Source organism: Cricetulus griseus (genome assembly GCF_003668045.3).
Source record: "Cricetulus griseus strain 17A/GY chromosome 1 unlocalized genomic scaffold, alternate assembly CriGri-PICRH-1.0 chr1_0, whole genome shotgun sequence".
NCBI classification, from domain to species: domain Eukaryota; kingdom Metazoa; phylum Chordata; class Mammalia; order Rodentia; family Cricetidae; genus Cricetulus; species Cricetulus griseus.
Window position 1 is genome coordinate 228,166,262 of NW_023276806.1, and position 20,212 is coordinate 228,186,473.

Genomic DNA, 20,212 nt, shown 5'->3' on the forward strand with positions numbered 1-20,212 from the left:
GGTTCTTGGCTCAATTACTTTTTTATTTGATATTATGGCACATCCTGAATCAATCTTTATAGCGAAGAATAGTGAAACCCTGTTCAGTTTCAGAAGGTCCCATTTATCAATTGTTGATCTCAGAATCTGTTCTACTGGTGTCATGTTCAGGAAGCTGTCTGACTGTCACATGTATGCCAGACCACAAGTTCTCCATGTGTATGTGAACACAGTACAACAAACAAATAAAATAAACCTGAAGAGAAAACAAGGTGATAGTACCAGGAATGACAGCACAGAGAACTCTGGAAGGACACATTGGGATGTCCAAGTGTCTGGATGTCCCCATCACCTGTCCTCAAAGGTAAAAAGTCTGCTTGAACTATGACAGATGTTCAGTAGATGTTTAGAAGAATGGAAAAATTCATGCTTTTGCATGCTTGTAAACTTAACTCATACATGATATTTCAAATATTTTACATAAAATATTCTAATGTGGTTGAAAAACTTAATTAATACAGTTGTCCACCTTCGTATTTGCATGGTGTGATCATGAAAGGCAAAAAAATAAAGTAATGGGAAGGGACACAGGTTGAAATTTTCAGGACTAAACAATACTTCCTTGCCGCTTTTTATTTGTGTTTTTGTTTTGCAGGTGAAGACAGATGACATAGTGATGAAGATGGACCTGGGTTTACTCTTTCTCAGAGCGTGCAAATCAGATGCTGGGACCTATTTTTGCCAGACAGTAGAGCATAGCTTTGTCTACACTGTGCGTAAAATCATGCTGGAGTTCGTGGAAGAGCAGAAGGTGGAGGGGACGTTTCTTAAGGACCACGAGGAGGAAAGACATCACAAGATGCCCTGGCTGCCCTTGAGCAGCATGCCTCAGGGCACAAAAACCTGGTACAAGGAGTTCTTGCAGTTGATGGACTACAGCAACTTCCAGAAAGTAGAATTCTGGGAAAGGAAAAAGCTTAAAATGTCTCCCTCCAAGTGGAAGTACTCCAACCCCCAGGAAAAGAGGCTCCTCTCCATACCCAAGCACTGCCCCCTGCCTCGGAATGCGCTGGATTCCTGAGCTCGCCCTCTGCTGGCTGCGGAGGGACCGAGCATGGGAACCTTCAAAGGGAAGAGAAACAAAGAGAATGTCACAGCCCTTCACAGAGGGGGAAGGTGTTTTAAGTTATTCTGCATACTCATCTTACTGCACAAACTGCTCACAGTACTAGTACTCAAACGAGTGTATTGCTTAAAAGGTTTCACTTTGTATTTACCAACACATGTCCATGGCTGCAATTTTTTGAGTTTGAGCTGCTTTTCAGGGAAATTATTTCAGCATTGGAATATTTAATATTAATTATAACATTAAAGGAAAAGTTATAGATTTTCATAATCAAGAAAATATGTAAAACTGAATCAGCTTTAATCTTTCTGGAGTTTTCCTTGCAACCATAAGGTAAAATGCACAGAATATCAGATTTGCTTGTGAACTTTCTCCTCAGTCTCTGAGTTATTTTTAGGCCATGAGTTTTAAGTAGTTGTGTTGTGATTGCAATAAAGAAACTGTAAAAGCAAACTGCTACGTGCCATTTTGAGGTCTGCTTCTTCCATGAGACGTTCACGAAACTGTATTAAATATTTATATTTTACAAAGAAGACAAATCGTTTAAATTTCACTGCAGTGTGGAAGGAAGATATCCTCTCAGAAAGATATTTTCAAATGTCAAAACAGGAAAGTAGAATTTGAATCAAAAGGCCTGTGTTGCCCTCCTGTGGTAGAAGAGGCATAGAACTTATAGAACTTTTTCCACAATTAGCCTGCAAATTTAAAAAATTGTATGAGCATCTAGTTCATTTTTCAGAAAACACAATTAAAAAGAAGAACCGTAATGCTTATATCATGGTTTAATATGGAAATAGTATGGTTGTAGATAATTCATGGCTTCCCAATACAGTGAAGATAGTAGCAGCATTCAAACTTTTAAAACATAAAAAGCAAACTTGTTGTCAGCCCTACCCTGAGACTCGGAAAACTCTCGAAGTGTGCTTTTGTCTACAGGAATCACCATGGGCTATTTCGTCTCATGTCTTGGTCACCCAGCTAGTGCCAGATATGGGTTCCATCTTGTGGAGTGAGCCATAAGTCAAATTATATATTGGTTGGTTACTCCCACAAGCTTTGTACAACCATTGCACTAACATGTCATTCAGATAAGAGAGCATTTTATAGCAAATGGTTTGTAGCAGGTTTGGTGTTTATGGTTCCCATTAGGTAGCATGCAGAGTGCCCTCCTATACCAAAGTGCCAGCACTTATGGGTGAAGGTTCTATGCAGGCACCAGCTGCACTTCTTCATGTCCAGTGAGCTGTGTAAGTTTTGTCTTCAGCAATGAGGACTAGCCATCAATTTGTGGAAGACAACCTATAGTCTTGGTAACAGCCTGGGTTGATGGGGGTTGCCATGGGACCATTTTGACCAACAACTCAATTAGATGAAACCAAATTTTGGAACTGGAAGCTTCATCTGGTGAAAAGGATATGATATGCAATTGAGATACTCTGTCTCCCCTGGGAGAATGGCCATCAATCTGAGGGAGAGGAGAATGCTCTTAGACAAGGCTCCTTGCACATGTCTTAGTTGTCACATATGCACCATAGGAGCTTTCTAGCAGGTTCTTGCTAATTATCAATCAGGCATGTGGTTTAGAGAGAGTTTTCAGATAAGGTCAGTCCTGCAGGCCCAGGGACATTACCCAGATCAGGACAGGTAGAGGCAGGAAGCTCTGCTGGAAGGAGGAGATATATATATTATACATTTAGTTTAGGAAGCTTCTACTGTCTGAGGTAGAAAATTAAATCTGGGAGACAGACTACCCTTCTTTCTTCATCACATCATGATACCCCCAATCATGCATTCTATCTATTATTTTAACTTCAAGGAAATGATAGAGGACCTGAAAGAGGATATGAGGAAATCCCTTAAAGCAATAGAAGAAAAAACAAACCAAAAAAATTGCATGAAATCAACAAATCTCAGAGTAAGGAAACAGAGTAAGGAAAACCAAGAAAAAAAATCAAACTGATGAAGGAAAAAATTCAAACTGAAGACTTGAAAACTGATATAGAGAAAATAAGGAAAACACAAACTGAGGGAATGCCGGAAATAGAAAAGTTGAGTAAATGTTCAGCAACTACAGATGGAAGCTTAAACAACAAAATACAAGAGACTGAAGACAGAATCTCAAGTGCTGAGGCACTAGAGGAAACATATTTATTGACTAATGAAAATCTTAAACCAAAGGCTCCTTACACTGTGAAAATGTAGAAACAAAGAAAACAATATAAGGAATCAATGAAACAAAAAGTTGGTTCTTTGAGAAAATCAACAAGGTAGACCACCTTTATGCAACCTAAATAAATGCAGAAAGAGCTTTCAGAAATGAAAAGGGGGACATAACAAAAGAGACTGGGAAAACTCAGAGAATCATCCCCTCACACTTTGAAAATCTGTTCTCCACAAAATTGGAAAATTTAAAATATCAATGATTTTCTGGATAGATATCACTTACCAAAATTAAATCAGGAACACATAAACTATTCAAATAGTCCTATAACCACTACCAAAATAGGAGCAGTCAACAAAAGTCTTCCAACCAAATAAAACCCAGGACCAGATGGTTTCAGCTCAGAATTATACCAGAATTTCAAAGAAGAGTCAATACCAATACACTACCTTGTTAGACACAATGGAAACATAAGGATCACTGCCCAGGGACATTAAGAGATCAAGGAGATGGTAGAGGCAGGAAGCTCTGCTGGAAGGAGGAGATATATATATTATACATTTAGTTTAGGAAGCTTCTACTGTCTTGAGGTAGAAAATTAAATGGCATTTAATTTTAGCTGTCTCCCCCTGCATGCCCTTCCTCTCTGCCCCCCCCACTACCCTTCTTTCTTCATCACATCATTCTAATACCCCCAATCATGCATTCTATCTATTATTTTAAGGGAATGACCTTACAAACAACATCAAGGAAATGATAGAGGACCTGAAAGAGGATATGAGGAAATCCCAAAGATAGGAAAGAAGGAATGCATGAAATCAACAAGATCTCAGAGTAAGGAAACAGAGTAAGGAAAACCAGTAAGAAAAAAAATCACCTGATGAAGGAAAAAATTCAAACAATTTACACTTGAAAACTGATATAGAGAAAATAAGGAAAACACAAACTGAGGGAATCCGGAAATAGAAAAGTTGAGTAAATGTTCAGCAACTACAGATGGAAGCTTAACAACAAAAGACAAGAGACTAGACAAATCTCAGGTGCTGAAGACAAATGAGGCACATAAATGAATCTAAATACTTCTGGAAAAAAAACCCTGATGGTACATGTGAAAAGTAGAAACAAAGAAAACAATATAAGGAATCAATGAAACAAAAAGGTGTTCTTTGAGAAAATCAACAAGGTAGACAAACCTTTATGCAACCTAAATAAATGCAGAAAGAAAACACAAAATGCAGAAAGTCAATTCACAAAATCAGAAATGAAAAGGGGGACATAACAAAAGAGACTGGGAAAACTCAGAGAATCATCCCCTCACACTTTAAATCTGTACTCCACAAAATTGGAAAATTTAAAATATACAGATGATTTTCTGGATAGATATCACTTACCAAAATTAAATCAGGACACATAAACTATTCAAATAGTCCTATAACCACTACCAAAATAGGAGCAGTCAACAAAAGTCTTCCAACCAAATAAAACCCAGCCCATGATCTTTCAGTCTCAGAATTATACCAGAATTTCAAAGAAGAGCTTACCAATACACTACAAATTGTTAGACACAATGGAAATCTTAAGGATCACTCAAACTCTTTTTACGAGACTAAAATTACTTAGGTACCCAAGCCACCAAAGATACAACTAAGAAACAGAATACCAATCTCCCTCATGAACATTGATGCAAAAATACTCAGTATACTGGAAAATTGAATCCCAAACACATCAGAAAAATCAGCCACCATGATTAAGTAGGCTTCATCTCAAGGATGGAGAGATTCCTCATCAAGGAAAATCATGATTGTTTACCCAGGGTTTGTTTACATACCCTCAGTTTATGTTTTCAGGAGACAGATTTCAGTTTTCATTGTGTTTAAGCATGCCTTGTTTCTACAGTGAGATGACACAGTGCTATGAAGAGAGATTCCTTTCTCAATTTTTTTAAAAAAGAAAGAGAATGATTGAATGAATTATGACAGAAGAGAAACACTGTCCAGCAATCTTAGAGGCACATTTCTTGAGAAGATCACTGACCATTGAAGACAAATATGTTCAGTCCATGATTTCCATGTGGTAAGGGACCCAAGAGGATGTACCAAGTGGGACAAGGGAGACGTTGCGGATGGGTGTACATCTCTCCAACAGAAGATCCTGAGCAACAGGTTCCATAGGGTCTTTATGCAGTTGAGTTTAAGCTCAGAAAGAAATGTCTCTTGATTATGTGGATAAAATGTAGTGGTGTCTGTATGTGCATCTATATAAATTTAAAGGTATTGGAGTAGAGCTTCACCCTGTGGGGATGCAGCCTGATATAAGGGGGTGGACTACTATTTTTGTTTTTCCCCACAGGGAGGAAAGTGACAACTGGAGTGTTTTTTCTGTGTAGGCCTCAGTCTAACATTTGACTTAGTCCTCCTTCACTCTTAGGTCCCCCCATTACTTCTGTCAGAAAGATTGTAATTATTTTAGTTTTCCTCAGTAGCTAGGAGATTAGCTTAATTTTAGTATCTGGACTCTTTCTCCACCCCCAAGCTCTCAATGTGTCCTCAGATAATATGAGGCTAATAATAATGTATGGCTCTTCTTTTTTCCTCAACACCTAGAGACACATTTCAGGACATTTGTCTGTTGTGTGCAAACACCAGATATTATATCTGATGCTTTCCTAGTCATTTTTGTCAAATCACATACTATCCTACCTTCCTTCCTCCTTTTAGATGCCCAGGCATTTTTTATAGTACAGGAAGTTGCTAAAGCCAATATTTCCATCCAGCATGCTCACCTGGACCACAGGTATTCCCCTCATATTTTTTTTTCAAATCCTTTAGACCAGTTGAAGTGGGCAGCCCTAGGAACCTGAGATCCTGGGGTCATGGGAATTTGGTTCCATTGTGGCATCTTCATAGAATGGAGAAGATGGGAATATAAACAGAAGTGATCAAAGAAGTCCCACAATCCCTAGCTTATAGCTCTCTATCATCTGTTTAGGCTTTGTAGACAACATCTTGCTCCCGTCTGTTCCGTGGTGGAGAACACTGCACAAAAGCATAGTCTTAGGGAGTGACCTGAACTCTCATCTCCACTGTTCTCATTGCTCCACACTTGTCCTCATGTGGAGTGTAGAATTCAAATAATCAAGGTAGACCTGTAAACACCTCCTCAGTTTTCACAGAACTTTCTACCCATCAGCTGGGAATAGGTGAACATCACACTTCTATGGGTTTGTTGACCATGTTATCTATGGGTTTGTTGACCATGTTATCTATGGGTTTGTTGACCATGTTATCTATGGGCTTGTTGACCATGTTTTCTATGGGTTTGCTGACCATGTTATCTATGGGTTTGTTGACCATGTTATCTATGGGCTTGTTGACCATGTTTTCTATGGGTTTGCTGACCATGTTATTTATGGGTTTCCTGACCTGTCATCTCTGGGTTTTGCTGACCATTTATCTAGGGTTTGCTGACCATGTTACTATGTTTTGTTGACCATGTTATCTATGGGTTTGCTGACCATGTTATCTATTGGTTTGCTGACCACCTTATCTATGGGTTTACTGACCATGTTATCTATGGGTTTGCTGCCCATGTTATCTATGGGTTTGTTGATCACATTATCTATGGGTTTGCTGACCATGTTATCTGTGCCTTGACCTGGCTTCTTCAGCTACTTCAGCTCCTAAACAGTTAGGCTTGGTCTCCTTTCTGCTGTTTCACGTCTCATGGATACATTTTTTAGGAATTTGTTGGATTTAACTTTTTCTTTCATCATTGAATCTATTTTCTGTATTGTGTCCTAAACACCTGAGGTGGCTCGTGAAGAGTAAAAATTACTAGCTGTCTATAAGAACATGGGCTCGTCACCTTGGGGGCTTCTTCCCCTGCTAGTGGCCGCTCCCAGAACTCTCATAAAAAAAAAGCTCCTGGAATAACCACAGGATGTCCCAACGACCTCTGTGAAAAGTTCAAACACCCCAGGTGTGTCCACATGTTTAACTGATGAGTAAATGTGTAACTTGGGCTTCCCCTATTTCCTCCCTAGTCCTCCCCCCTCCTTTGTGGTTTTTGCCTTTATGAGTGAATGTGAAACTTTGTAACTTCCTCTATTTCCTCCCTAGTCCCCCTCCCCTCCTTTATGGTTTTTGCCTTTATAAGCTTGTCACAAGTTTGGGTCGGGGTCGAACTCCTCTGAGCCTCGACCCCAGCATGCTGGCTTGAGATCTCATTCAATTCCTTTTTCAATAAACTTCCTCATGTGATTGCAGCAAGTCCGGTCTTGGTGCCTCACTGGGTGTGCGCTATTCCCGAGATTTGAGCAAGGGTCTCCCTTCGGGGGTCTTACATTTTGGGGCTCGTCCAGGATTTGCGTGACCACCCAGGGGTCCTAGACCCACTTGGAGGTAAGAATTTTTGTTCTGTTGTGACTCTTTGTTTGTGGCCTGTTCAAAACTTGGCCATTCGGAGTCGACCAGTAATTCTGAAAGGAATCAGAAGGCTGGGAATCAGTGAGGCACCGAGACCGGACTTGTGGCCCTTTGACACAGATCGTCAAGGACACCTGGTGGACCTCCACGGAGAAGGTCGGGAGATAAGTTTTCTCCTTGTCGAGGTCGACAGCTCGCTTTGCTTTCTTATCTTTCTGTCGTGGTGATTGTTTTTATCGTGTGTGTAATAGAGGTAGACATGGGACAGACTGTGACGACCCCACTAACACTGACCCTGGACCATTGAATGGACGTTAAGACTCGGGCTCATAATCTTTCTGTCGAGGTCAGAAAAGGACCTTGGCAGACTTTTTGTTCTTCTGAATGGCCAAGTTTTGGTGTAGGATGGCCTTCGGGGGGAACTTTTAATCTATCTGTTATTTCCGCTGTCAAGCGAATTACTTTTCAGGCCACAGGGGGACACCCTGATCAGGTTCCATACATTATCGTGTGGCAGGACCTAGTCCAAAACCTGCCACCCTGGATGAAGCCTTGGACATAGGGAATAGGGGCTGCAGTGGTTGTGGTGGCCGCAAGGAAAGTGCCTCCTTCAGATTCGCCATCGCCTGATCCAACAGCTCCCCCGCGGATCTATCCTGAAATTGATGATGTCTCCCCCCTTGACCACCCTCCTCCCCCATATCCTCAACCCCACAGGTCCCAACGGACTCCCGGATGGCCTCAGAAATAGGGCCAGCCGCCGGGGCCGCAGCCCAGAGGGATCTGGCGCGGAACCTCATTCCACCGTTATGCTACCATTACGAGCTTATAGACCTGCCCCAGCTCCAGGGGAATTAATCCCCCTGCAGTATTGGCCGTTTTTGTCAGCAGATATGTACAACTAGAAAACTAACCACCCCTCTTTTTCAGAGAACCCCTCAGGCTTGACGGGACTCCTCAAGTCCCTGATGTATTCTCATCAGCCCACTTGGGACGACTGTCAACAACTCCTGCAGGTCCTCTTTACTACTGAAGAAAGAGAGAGGATCCTTCTAGAGGCCAGAAAGAATGTTCCAGGACCAGATGGGACCCCCACCAATCTCCCTAATCTTATAGATGCCGCTTTTCCCTTGGTCCGCCCTGACTGGGATTACAACTCTGCGGAAGGTAGGGGTCGTCTCATGGTCTACCGCCAGGCTCTAGTGGCAGGTCTCAAGGGGGCCATGCGGCGACCCACCAATTTGGCAAAGGTAAGAGAAATCTTACAGAGTCCAGTAGAGCCACCCTCTGTCTTCTTAGAATGACTGATGGAGGCATATAGGAGATATACCCCATTTGATCCCTCCTCGGAGGGACAGCAGGCGGCTGTAGCCATGACTTTTATAGGACAGTCGGTCTCTGATATCAAGAAAAAGTTGCAAAGATTAGAGGGGCTCCAGGATTATACATTGCAGGATTTAGTAAAGGGGGCAGAGAAAGTGTATCACAAGAGAGAGACCGAGGAAGAAAAACAAGAAAGAAAAAAAAAAGGAGGCAGAAGAGAGGGAGAATCGGCGGGATTGCCGCCAGGAGAGGAATTTGACTAAGATTTTGGCCGCAGTAGTAGGTGGAGAAAGGTCAGAAAGAGGACAGTCAGGTTACCTGGGCAACAGGGCAAGAAGACCCCCGGGAGGAAAGAGACTGCAACTTGAAAAAGACCAATGTGCATACTGTAAAGAAAAAAGGACACTGGGCCAGAGATTGCCCCCGAAAGAAACAAAAGGGCCCCAAGATGTTGGCCCTCAAGGAAGATTAGGGGAGTCGGGGCTCGGTCCCCCTCCCCGAGCCTAGGGTAACTCTCTCTATGGAGGGGAACCCCGTTAATTTCTTAGTAGATAAGGGGGCAGAACACTCAGTTTTGACTAAACCGTTAGGGCAGTTAGGATCGAAAAGAACCCTGGTCATAGGAGCGACTGGGAGCAAACTTTACCCTTGGACAACTGAAAGAAGTTTAGAAATTGGAAAAAGCCAAGTAACTCACTCTTTCCTTGTGATCCTGAGTGCTCTGCTCCCCTTCTGGGAAGGGACTTGTTGACCAAATTAAAGGCTCAGGTCCAGTTCACCCCGAAGGGACCAGAAGTCACCTGGGGGGAAGCCCCTATAACATGCTTAGTTCTAAGTCTAGAAGAAGAATATCGCCTCCATGAACCCAAAACTGGGGTTTTGCCCCCTAAAGAATGGCTGACAGCTTTTCCAGAAGTTTGGGCAGAGCAGACTGGAATGGGGCTGGCTAAGCAAATACCACCGGTTATAGTGGAGCTTAAAGCAGCTGCCACCCCCGTCTCAGTCAGACAGTACCCCATGACTCAAGGGGCTAAAGAAGGCATTCGACCACATATCCAGAGACTGGTACAACAAGGTATACTGATTCCCTGCCGGTCCCCTTGGAATACCCCCCTCCTGCCGGTACGTAAGCCTGGAACCAATGATTATAGACCTGTCCAGGACTTGAGAGAAGTCAATAAATGAGTACAGGACATTCACCCAACCGTTCCCAACCCTTACAACTTGCTGAGTTCCTTACCGCCTGAACGATCCTGGTACACCGTTCTGGATTTGAAAGATGCCTTTTTCTGTCTCAGGTTACATCCGAATAGCCAACCCCTATTCGCTTTTGAATGGCGAGATCCCGAAGGAGGACATACGGGTCAATTGACCTGGACTAGGTTGCCACAGGGGTTCAAAAATTCACCGACTCTTTTCGATGAAGCGCTCCACCGTGACCTTGCACCCTTCAGGGCACAGAACCCCCAGATTTCTCTCTTGCAGTACGTAGATGATTTACTGCTCGCAGCCTCGACCCAGGAACTGTGCCTCGACAGGACCAGAAAGCTCCTAAAGGAATTGGGTGAGTTGGGGTACCGGGTGTCCGCCAAGAAAGCCCAGTTATGCCGCTCGGAAGTGACCTACCTAGGATACACTCTCCGAGAAGGGAAGCGGTGGCTCACTGAAGCACGGAAAAAGACTGTGATGCAGATCCCGACCCCCACCACTCCGAGACAAGTACGCGAGTTTTTGGGAACTGCGGGTTTCTGTAGACTCTGGATACCGGGGTTCACCATGCTGGTGGCCCCTCTGTACCCACTCACTAAATAAAAAGTCCCATTCACCTGGATGGATGAGCACCAAAGGGCCTTCGATAAAATAAAGACTGCCCTGCTCACAGCTCCCGCGTTGACCCTACCAGACCTGACTAAGCCTTTCACTCTATATATTGACGAGCGGGCTGGAGTGGCCCGTGGAGTTCTCCCTGGGGCCCTGGAAGTGGCCGGTGGCCTACCTATCTAAAAAGCTAGACCCCGTTGCCAGCGGATGGCCCTCTTGCTTGAAAGCCATTGCTGCAGTATCCTTACTTGCAAAAGACGCCGATAGGCTTACCCTGGGTCAGCATATGACTGTAATCGCCCCCCATGCTTTAGAAAGTATTGTGCGGCAGCCGCCTGACCGCTGGATGACAAACGCCCGAATGACACATTACCAGAGCTTGTTGTTAAATGATCGGATAACCTTCGCTCCTCCTGCTATTCTTAACCCAGCCACCCTGCTCCCCGAAGCGAAGGACTCTACCCCAGTGCACTGATGCACTGACGTCCTGGCTGAAGAAACCGGGACTAGGAAGGACCTGACCGACCAACCTTGGCCGGGTGTGCCTAACTGGTATACAGACAGCAGCAGTTTTGTGGTAGAAGGTAAAAGAAGGGCGGGAGCAGCGGTGGTGGACGGAAAGCAGGTAATTTGGGCTAGCAGTCTCCCAGAAGGAACCTGGGCTCAAAAAGCTGAGCTCCTGGCATTGACTCAAGCTCTGCGTCTGGCAGAAGGTAAGGCTATCAACATTTACACACCGACAGCCGTTAGGCCTTCACCACGGCTCACATTCATGGAGCCATTTACAGACAGAGGGGCTTACTCACCTCAGCAGGAAGAGACGTTAAGAACAAAGAAAAAATCCTGGCCCTCCTAGAAGCCATACATCTTCCACAAAAATTAGCCATCGTCCACTGCCTGGGACACCAGAAGGGGACTGACCCGGTAACTAAGGGGAACCAGATGGCTGATCTAACAGCAAAGCAAGCTGCCCAGGGAGCGGTAGTGCTGTCGGAAGAAACTGGAACCCCGCCAGAACCCCCACAAGCCAGCTTCATCCATCCCAGCTTCATCTATCCCTATAAAGATTATGATTTAATCAAAGATATGACCCGTGCAGGAAAAGCTCGGATGTTCAGTTTCGGTGGACTGGCAAAAACCAAAGATGGAAGAATCATTCTGCCCTCTGAAAAGGACAAGACTATGTGAGACGAATACACCAGCTGACTCATCTTGGAAACGAAAAACTTAAGCAATTAATCAAAGGTTCTAAATATTATGTTCTAGGATTAAATACAATAATAAAAGAGGTAATAGAGTCATGTCAAGACTGCACCTTAACCAATGCTGCCCGACCGTTCAAAGAACCCGGAAAAAGAATGAGGGGAGATTGGCCGGGAATTTATTGGGAGGTAGACTTCACTGAAATTAAGCCGGGAAAATATGGTAATAAGGACCTTCTAGTTTTTATAGACACTTTTTCAGGATGGGTGGAAGCCTTTCCTACGAAGTCTGAAACTGCTCAAATGGTAACCAAGAAGATACTGGAAGAAATCCTGCCCAGGTTTGGGATCCCCAAGGTAATTGGTTCAGACAACGGGCCGGCTTTTGTTGCCCAGGTAAGTCAGGAGTTGGCCACCCAACTGGGGACTAATTGGAAATTACATTGTGCTTACAGACCCCAGAGCTCAGGACAGGTAGAAAGAATGAATAGAACCCTAAAAGAGACCCTTACTTATTTGGCTATTGAGACCGGCGGCAAAGACTGGGTGACCCTCCTCCCCTTTGCGCTCCTTAGGGTCCGAAACACACCTGGACGTTTCGGCCTTACCCCTTACGAAATCCTACATGGGGGACCGCCCCCCTTGACTGAGTCAGGCGGGATATTGGATCCTTGCACTCACTCTCCCTCCTCCTCTGCTCTGTTTACACACTTAAAGGCCTTAGAAGTTGTCAAAACACAGATCTGGGATCAGATCAAAGAAGCCTACACTCCAGGGACCACCGAGGTGCCCCACCGATTCCAGGTCGGAGACTCAGTCTTGGTCAGACGACATCACGATGGCACGCTTGAGCCTCGGTGGAAAGGACCCTATCTAGTGCTGCTGACTACGCCCACGGCAGTAAAGGTAGACGGGACTGCTGCCTGGATCCATGCTTCCCACATAAAAAAGGCACCCAGTCAAAATGAAAACAACCGCGAAAATAATTGGACAGTGGCCGCCAGTGATAATCCTCTTAAGTTGTGCCTTCGCCGCCGTAGCCCCAAACTTGGGGAATAACCCTCATGTTCCCCAAAAATTGACATGGGAAGTGCTTAATGAAGAAGGCGACATCGTGTGGTCAAAAAACGCAGTGCACCCCCCTTGGACTTGGTGGCCTGATCTTGCACCTGATATCTGTAAGTTAGCTGCCGGTTCCCTGGCCTGGGATCTTTCTAATTATGACAATTTAGATAAACCACCCCCGGAGGAACAATGTGTCCCTCATGGTATGGGGGCACATTGGGATGTTCTGGACAATTTTTTCGAGCCACCCTCCAGGCAGCAGACTTCTACGTCTGCCCCGGGCAGGGACATAACAGAGAAATGAAGAGACAATGTGGGGGCGGGGGGCATCAGGTTATTTCTGTGGTAAATGGGGATGTGAGACCACAGGAGAAGCCTACTGGAATCCCTCCTCCTCCTGGGATCTGATTATAGTAAAAAAGGGTCGTAAACCGGAAAAGCCAGAAAAAGGAGAGAGAGACACATCTAAATACCCGGCTTATAAGACTGGATGTGCTCCTGGAGCCTCGGGTGGCCTCAGAGGTCATGCAAAGGCAGCTATTGTAACCCTCTGAATATTAGTTTCACATCACGGGGAAAACAAGATCGCCAATGGGTAAAAGGCAACCGCTGGGGGTGGAGAGTCTACACTGGAACGGGAGACCCTGGGTTCGTTTTCGCTATCAGGATAAAGATAGAAAGTCCGCCCGCACGACCCGTAGGCCCTAATCCGGTGCTTGGTAACCCCCCACCCAGGCCTGAGAGACTTCCTAGTCTCACCCCATCACCAAAGGCCCCTTCCAGCCCTAATCCAATTACATCCCTCCTCCCCCCTATGAGAACTGAGGATCGCCTGTTAAATCTGCTCGCTAGTGCGTTCGTCGTTTTAAACCGCACAAACCCCACTGCTACCCAATCTTGCTGGCTGTGCTTTGCTTCTAATCCTCCCTATTATGAAGGAATAACTCAAATGCGGAGCTATAACGTTACTTCTGACCATTCACATTGCCCCTGGGGGAGCCAACGGAAGCTGACCCTTTCAGCGGTCTCAGTCACTGGACTATGCATAGTCCTACCAGACACCAGCCCCTCGGTAACGTAACTATTGACACCCTGACAGATGGCCAAAATCAATATCTAGTACCCCCCTCCCCAGATACTTGGTGGGTCTGTGGCACCGGCCTGACCCCCTGCTTGCATACTTCACTTTTTAACAGTACTAGGGACTTTTGTATTTTGGTCCAGCTAGTGCCTAGGGTCATTTATCATGATGATAGTTCATTTATAGATGAATTTGATCGCCGTACTCGTTACAAGAGGGAACCTGTTACCCTGACCTTAGCTGTCTTGTTAGGACTAGGAGTAGCAGCAGGGGTTGGAACTGGGGTAGCTGCCCTTGTCCAACAACCGTCCTACTATAATGAACTTAGAGTGGCTATGGATGCAGACCTGGGAGCGTTGGAGCAGTCCATCACTAAACTAGAAGAGTCGTTAACTTCACTGTCAGAGGTAGTGCTGCAAAACAGAAGGGGATTAGACCTGCTTTTTCTTAAAGAGGGGGGCTCTGTGCTGCCTTAAAGGAAGAATGTTGCTTTTATGTAGATCATTCGGGTGTGATCAGGGACTCCATGGCAAAGCTTAGAGAAAGGCTAGAAAACAGGAAAAAAGAAAGAGAAGCATACCAAGGATGGTATGAAAATTGGTTTAATCGGTCACCTTGGTACTCTACTCTGGTCTCCGCCTTGGCCGGGCCTTTAATCATTTTGATGCTTATCCTAGCCTTCGGGCCGTGTATTCTCAATAGGCTGGTGACTTTTATAAAGGAAAGAATAAGTGCTGTCCAGGTAATGGTCTTAAGACAGCAGTACCAGATACTACAAGAAAGTGAGGGATCGCTCTAAGATTAGAGCTATTTGCAAGAAGAAGTGGGGAATGAAGAGTAAAAATTACTACCTGTCTATAAGATCATGGGCTCGTCACCTTGGGGACTCCCTCCCCTGAAGGTGGCCGCTCCCTGAACTCTCAAAAAAAAAAAAAAAAAGCTCCTGGAATAACCACAGGATGTCCCAACGACCTCTGTGAAAAGTTCAAATGCCCCAGGTGTGTCCACATAGTTTAACTGATGAGTAAATGTGTAACTTTGGGCTTCCCCTATTTCCTCCCTAGTCCTCACCTCCTCCTTTGTGGTTTTTGCCTTTATGAGTGAATATGTAACTTTGGGCTTCCTCTATTTCCTCCCTAGTCCCCCTCCCCTCCTTTATGGTTTTTGCCTTTATAAGCTTGTCACAAGTTTGGGTCGGGGTCGAACTCCTCTGAGCCTCGACCCCAGCATGCTGGCTTGAGATCTCATTCAATTCCTTTTTCAATAAACTTCCTCGTGTGATTGCAGCAAGTCCGATCTCAGTGCCTCACTGGGTGTGCGCTATTCCCGAGATTTGAGTGAGGGTCTCCCTTCGGGGGTCTTGCAGTTGGTTATTGCTCCCATCTGCATATCCTGATCATTTCCCCAGACTTTCCATTTCCAGGATTCCTTCAGTTTGTCTTTTCCTTATTGTATCTTTTTTTTTTTTTTCTCTCGGCTTTCCTTGCTTTCTTTGCGGGATTTGTAGATTACTTCCATTTTTTGTTTGTGTTTTCTTCCATTTCTTTAATGGAGTTTCCTGTTTCCTCTTTAATGGACTCTATTGTCTTCATGAAGTTATTTTAAAGGTTGTTTTCTTCTGTACATCTTCGCTGTGTGTTCTGGTCTTGCTGGTGTGAAACCTTGCTCTGGTGCTGCCGTATTGCTCTTTTGGAAGTTGGGTATATTCTCATACTGCCATTTACTCACCCGTTTCTCCAGTGGGTACAGTGAGCTCTATGTTTCATGGGTTCCTTCTTCTTCCAATGGGTAGGTGGGTCCTGTGGCTTAGGTAGTCACTCTTCCTACAAATGAAGGTGGGTTCCCCATTTTGCTAGATGCTGACATACCTCTGGGGTTCTTTCAACTGTAGGCAGGACTAAGGCTCTGAATAGGGTTTGGGGTGTTTGGAGGATGCACCAGGTCTCTGGGAATCTGAAATCAGTGGAGGGGTTGGGGAGCACAACATGCCCATGGTTATTAGGGCCACCAGCTGAGTCCTTAATCACCCAACATTCCTGGTAGGGTCAGGGCCAAGGCTCCAATGGTGTGAGATGTGGTGCAGAATGTTATTTGGTTTAAGGAGGTTGCCCCCAGTTTTCTGAAGACTTTTAGGGTGGGTATGGGGAGCGCAAAATTCTCTGAGCGATTAGGGCCAGAAACTCACATCTCCTGGTATGGTGGGGGCAAAGTTTCAATGGTGGCAGATGCAGTGTTGGATGGATAGCAGTGTGGGTGGCTTTCCATGCTTTAGACTTCAGTGGGCAGGGGTAAGGAGCATGACGTGCCTGGCATAATTAGGGCATAGGGGTTATGGGGCTCCTGTCTGGGCCCAGGCATTCACCTCTCCCCATGGGGGGTCCAAGGCTCTAATGACTTCTATGCAATGCACGATGTTTTGGAGTGTGGGGAGGCTGCCACCAGGTCTCTTGGGTATGGTGTGTGGGGTGGAGAGCAAATCATGCCCAAGGCAGTTACAGCCTAGAGGGTAGGGTCCTCAAGTTAGATATCATGACATTCACATCTCCCAGAGCAGGGAGGGCAGCAAGGCTCCAATTCAGAAAATATTTTCTGCTTTGCAATAACATGTATGACTGCCTGCCAGAAGAGGGCATGAAATCTCATCACAGATGACTGTGTGAGCCATGTTGTTGCAGGACCTTATGAGGAGCTAGTGCTCTTAACCACTAAGCCATCTCTCCAGCCCCGAAACAAGTGCCAGCCAGGAGGCCATGACAGTCTATAGGACCTCTCACAGTGGAGCCAGTCTTTAAGCCTAGAGCACAAATGGACTTTGGGAGCCCATTTCCTATGGAGGGATTTTATTCCAGCCCAGAAACAGCAAGGAGGGCCTTGGCCCTCCCCCAAATTATGTGACAGACTCTGAAGGTCCCCTGTGGAGGGCCCAACTATCCCTGGGGAGGAGGTGGGGAATGGGTTGGGGGGTTGGTGTGGAACGTGGGAGGATGGCAGGGCGAGGGAATGGAAAGATGGATATGTAAATATGAGTAGTAATTAAAGAAATTTAAATAAAAAATAACATGTATGACAATGCTTAATCAATAGTTTAATTTGTATTGAAAAAATCTCAGTACATGGTAATACAGATTTGTCTACACCAGCCTTTGTATCATCTAATTAAGGGCATGAAACACTTTGCTGTAAGGATTTCATGGTCTGGAATGATCCAGGGTTAGAGGTATTGTAGCCTCAGTATGTAACTCTAAGTCAGAGTCCTCCCATGTATCCAGATCTTCTCTCATCCATCGCCAGAGCTGCTCACAACTTGGATGTAGATATTGAGAAACATCTGGGACATGGGCTACAGCTGAGGTAGGAATCTCAGCTACTGCTGGAGAAGTCTGGGATTCAGCTACTGTGAGTTGATATGAGTCAGAAGCTCCAGTGAGGAACTGACTACCAAGTAGGCCTTGGTGGGCACTATACCCGGCATCCTCTATGTTCAGAACATCATGGAGAGAAGCTGTGGGCAAGGCTTGGGAGGGAATGGATCCCACCCTAGATGTGCTGGAAGAACTGGACTTTTCATTGGCAGAAGCCAGGGCAGATGTGAGGTCTCGAAATGGATTGACCTAGAAATGGCTTTAGAGCATTCACTTGACATTAGCATTTATTTTTTATCATTCCTGGGATTCTCCCCCCCCCTTTTTTTTTACTTAACATTTTGTTTGTTTTTTTAATAACCAACTGAAAAATAGATTTATTATTCAGATTATGGAGAACACAGATAATTTTACATGCCCTGGAGGGTTCCTTCTGGTGATGCAGACATAAGTAGAGCATTTGTTGTTAACACTAAGAAAATCTTAGAAGGCAAAACATATTTGCTGTTCAAAATTAAGATGATTTTAGGAGGCAAAACTGCAAATCAGTTAAATTCTTGGTAGTGTCACTATTAGAAGTACCAAAACTGAGCAACTGGAACTTTGGTTGAAAGAGTGAGGTCCTTCCAACAATTCAGTTCTTATACACAGGAGACGGGAGACCACAGGCAGCTTGAGGCCAAACTGTGGAACAGATGCCCTCTTTTTTCTTTCACCCAACCTTACATTTGAAACTATCATGCTCTGTAGCCTAGGATGTCTTCACACTTTTATTCTTTGAGACAAAGCCTAACATAGTGCAGGCTGTTTTCAAGCTTGCTATGTAGCTGAGGGTGGCTCTTGCACAATCTCCTGAGCACTAGGATTACAGGTGTGTACCGCCACACCTAGCTAACCTTGAACTCTTCATCCCCCCAACTCTCTCTAACACTCTCAGGTGCTGGTATCTCAGGCTTGAGCAACTGCACCAGGATCTGCAAGGACACTCTTGAGAGGAAGACAGCCAAAGTCTCTTTCCAAGTCTAATTGGAATGGATGATTTTAAACTTAATCCACGACTCTATGCTCTCTCTTGCTCACTTTGTTCCTTTACTGTGGAAAATGATTTTGAGACTTCTGAAAGCTTTACTTTTAGCATCCAGCACTACAACTTCTTAAGGGTTTGAGCAAGGGATCTGTGGATTAAATAAAGACAACACAGCTGGTCACTCTTGAAAGAAGAATTCCAGTTTTATTTAGAGGGGAGATGATTTATATGCTATCAGCAGAGCCCTAGGAAGTCACTCAGATCAAAATCCAGGCTCTGAAGCCCCTGGCAATATGCAGATGGTCTGCATATTTGTAAACAGGCCTTGTTGGCAGGAGGGAAAATGAGGAAATAGCACCTAACCATAAAGCAGCCTGTAGTTCCCCAAGATATGAAAGACCCCCATGGGGTGGAACCCCTGGGATGAACACTCAGGAGTATCGACCCCCCAGTCACCAGGCGGAGACAAGAGCTTGATGCAAAGAGCAAGAGGCTATTTTATTCAGTAACCAGCACTGGGGAGCAACTCTTTACTCATGCAGGAGCAGAGGAGCTGGATCCGAAGCTCTGGTCTAGGGGCTTCTTAAAGGCAAAAACTTCAAACAGATGGGGTCTGGAGTGAGGGAGGGTAACAGTTTTGATTGGCGAATTCCAGGTTGCCTACTGCAATCTTTGAGCGCAATCTCTGGGCTCAGGGGTCATTTAGGGCAGTTACATGTTCATCTCTGGGAACCATTTGTTCTTTAACTTTAGCGGCTCTTTCCTGTTAGGGGTTGTAAATTTAGCTTCTCACATATCTGCAAATGAAACATCTTATGCTGGGGTCTTTCAGGATCTCATTGCATAGTGGGCAAATGAGATACCATCCAATCAAAAAGGCAGACCATAAGGGTGGGGGCCATAAACTACAGAGTTTTTATGGTTACTTAAGGTCACACAAAGTACAGAGTCAGTGACTATACAAATTAAGGGGGATACATTTGACTGAGATAAGACACTACATGAGGTTTCAGGGGTGGGGGTGGGGTACAAGGTCTGTCAATTATCCTCTGGACTAGGGAAGCTTTACAACCAGCAGAGCACCTTTACAACCAGCAAGCAGCAAAAGAATGCCAATGAAGTGATGATTAATCGCCTTTGCCTCTCTGGGAGCAGGGCTCAGGCGCCAGCCATGGCATTCACAGCCATCAGAAGCTCCCCCTCTTGGAAGAGCCCAAGTCTTTCCAACCTTCACCATTTTTTTTTTTTTTTTTATCCTTCAGGTTCTGTGGATCAACCCTAGATGAGAGAAGAAAAGTAAACTCCCAGGGCTCCCCCACATGACACCACTTAAATACTCAAAAATAAAAATTAGCATCTGTCTTAGGATTTCCAGGACATCAAGATCTATCATGCCTGTCATAGAAAAGCCTGCCCAGGCCTTGCAGACCCTCTCTTAAGTAAACAGATGTCCCCTGAAAATAACCTGTCATTCATAACTCATTTGCCCTGCAGGTTCAGTTAGACCTGAGCTGTATGCTGTCAAGGAATGCATGATTTGCCTTCTCAGCAAATGGCTCTGGACTTGCCACTTTTTTATGCTGCAAGGCAGACGAGGGCAAAACCATGCTGCCCAGATTTTAATCCTGTGGGCTAGGGATC

General features: G+C 44.9%; 2 protein-coding genes across 5 annotated transcripts in view; both read left to right on the forward strand.

Annotated features, from left to right (window-relative positions):
* The window catches only part of LOC100755006 (zinc finger protein 120), a 44,232-nt gene extending 42,674 nt beyond the window's left edge, over positions 1 to 1,558 (forward strand). For 3 of the 4 annotated variants that reach the window (XR_004771865.1, XM_035451183.1, XM_035451184.1), the window contains 2 exons: positions 151 to 343; positions 635 to 1,558. Coding sequence is in view for 2 of the 4 variants with exons in the window: in XM_035451183.1 (XP_035307074.1) it covers positions 170 to 343; positions 635 to 1,060 (600 nt within the window). In the remaining 2 variants the exon portion in view is untranslated. The remainder of the gene's footprint in view (positions 1 to 150; positions 344 to 634) is intronic. The other variant, XR_004771866.1, reaches the window with a different exon arrangement.
* A 7,100-nt stretch (positions 1,559 to 8,658) lies between these two features.
* LOC107980128 (endogenous retrovirus group K member 7 Pol protein-like) lies at positions 8,659 to 13,095 on the forward strand. The gene is given in 5 exon segments (XM_027389687.2): positions 8,659 to 8,940; positions 10,205 to 10,977; positions 10,979 to 11,567; positions 11,570 to 11,896; positions 12,004 to 13,095. Coding segments are annotated over 5 exon segments (3,063 nt in total).
* The last annotated feature ends 7,117 nt before the right edge of the window (positions 13,096 to 20,212 follow it).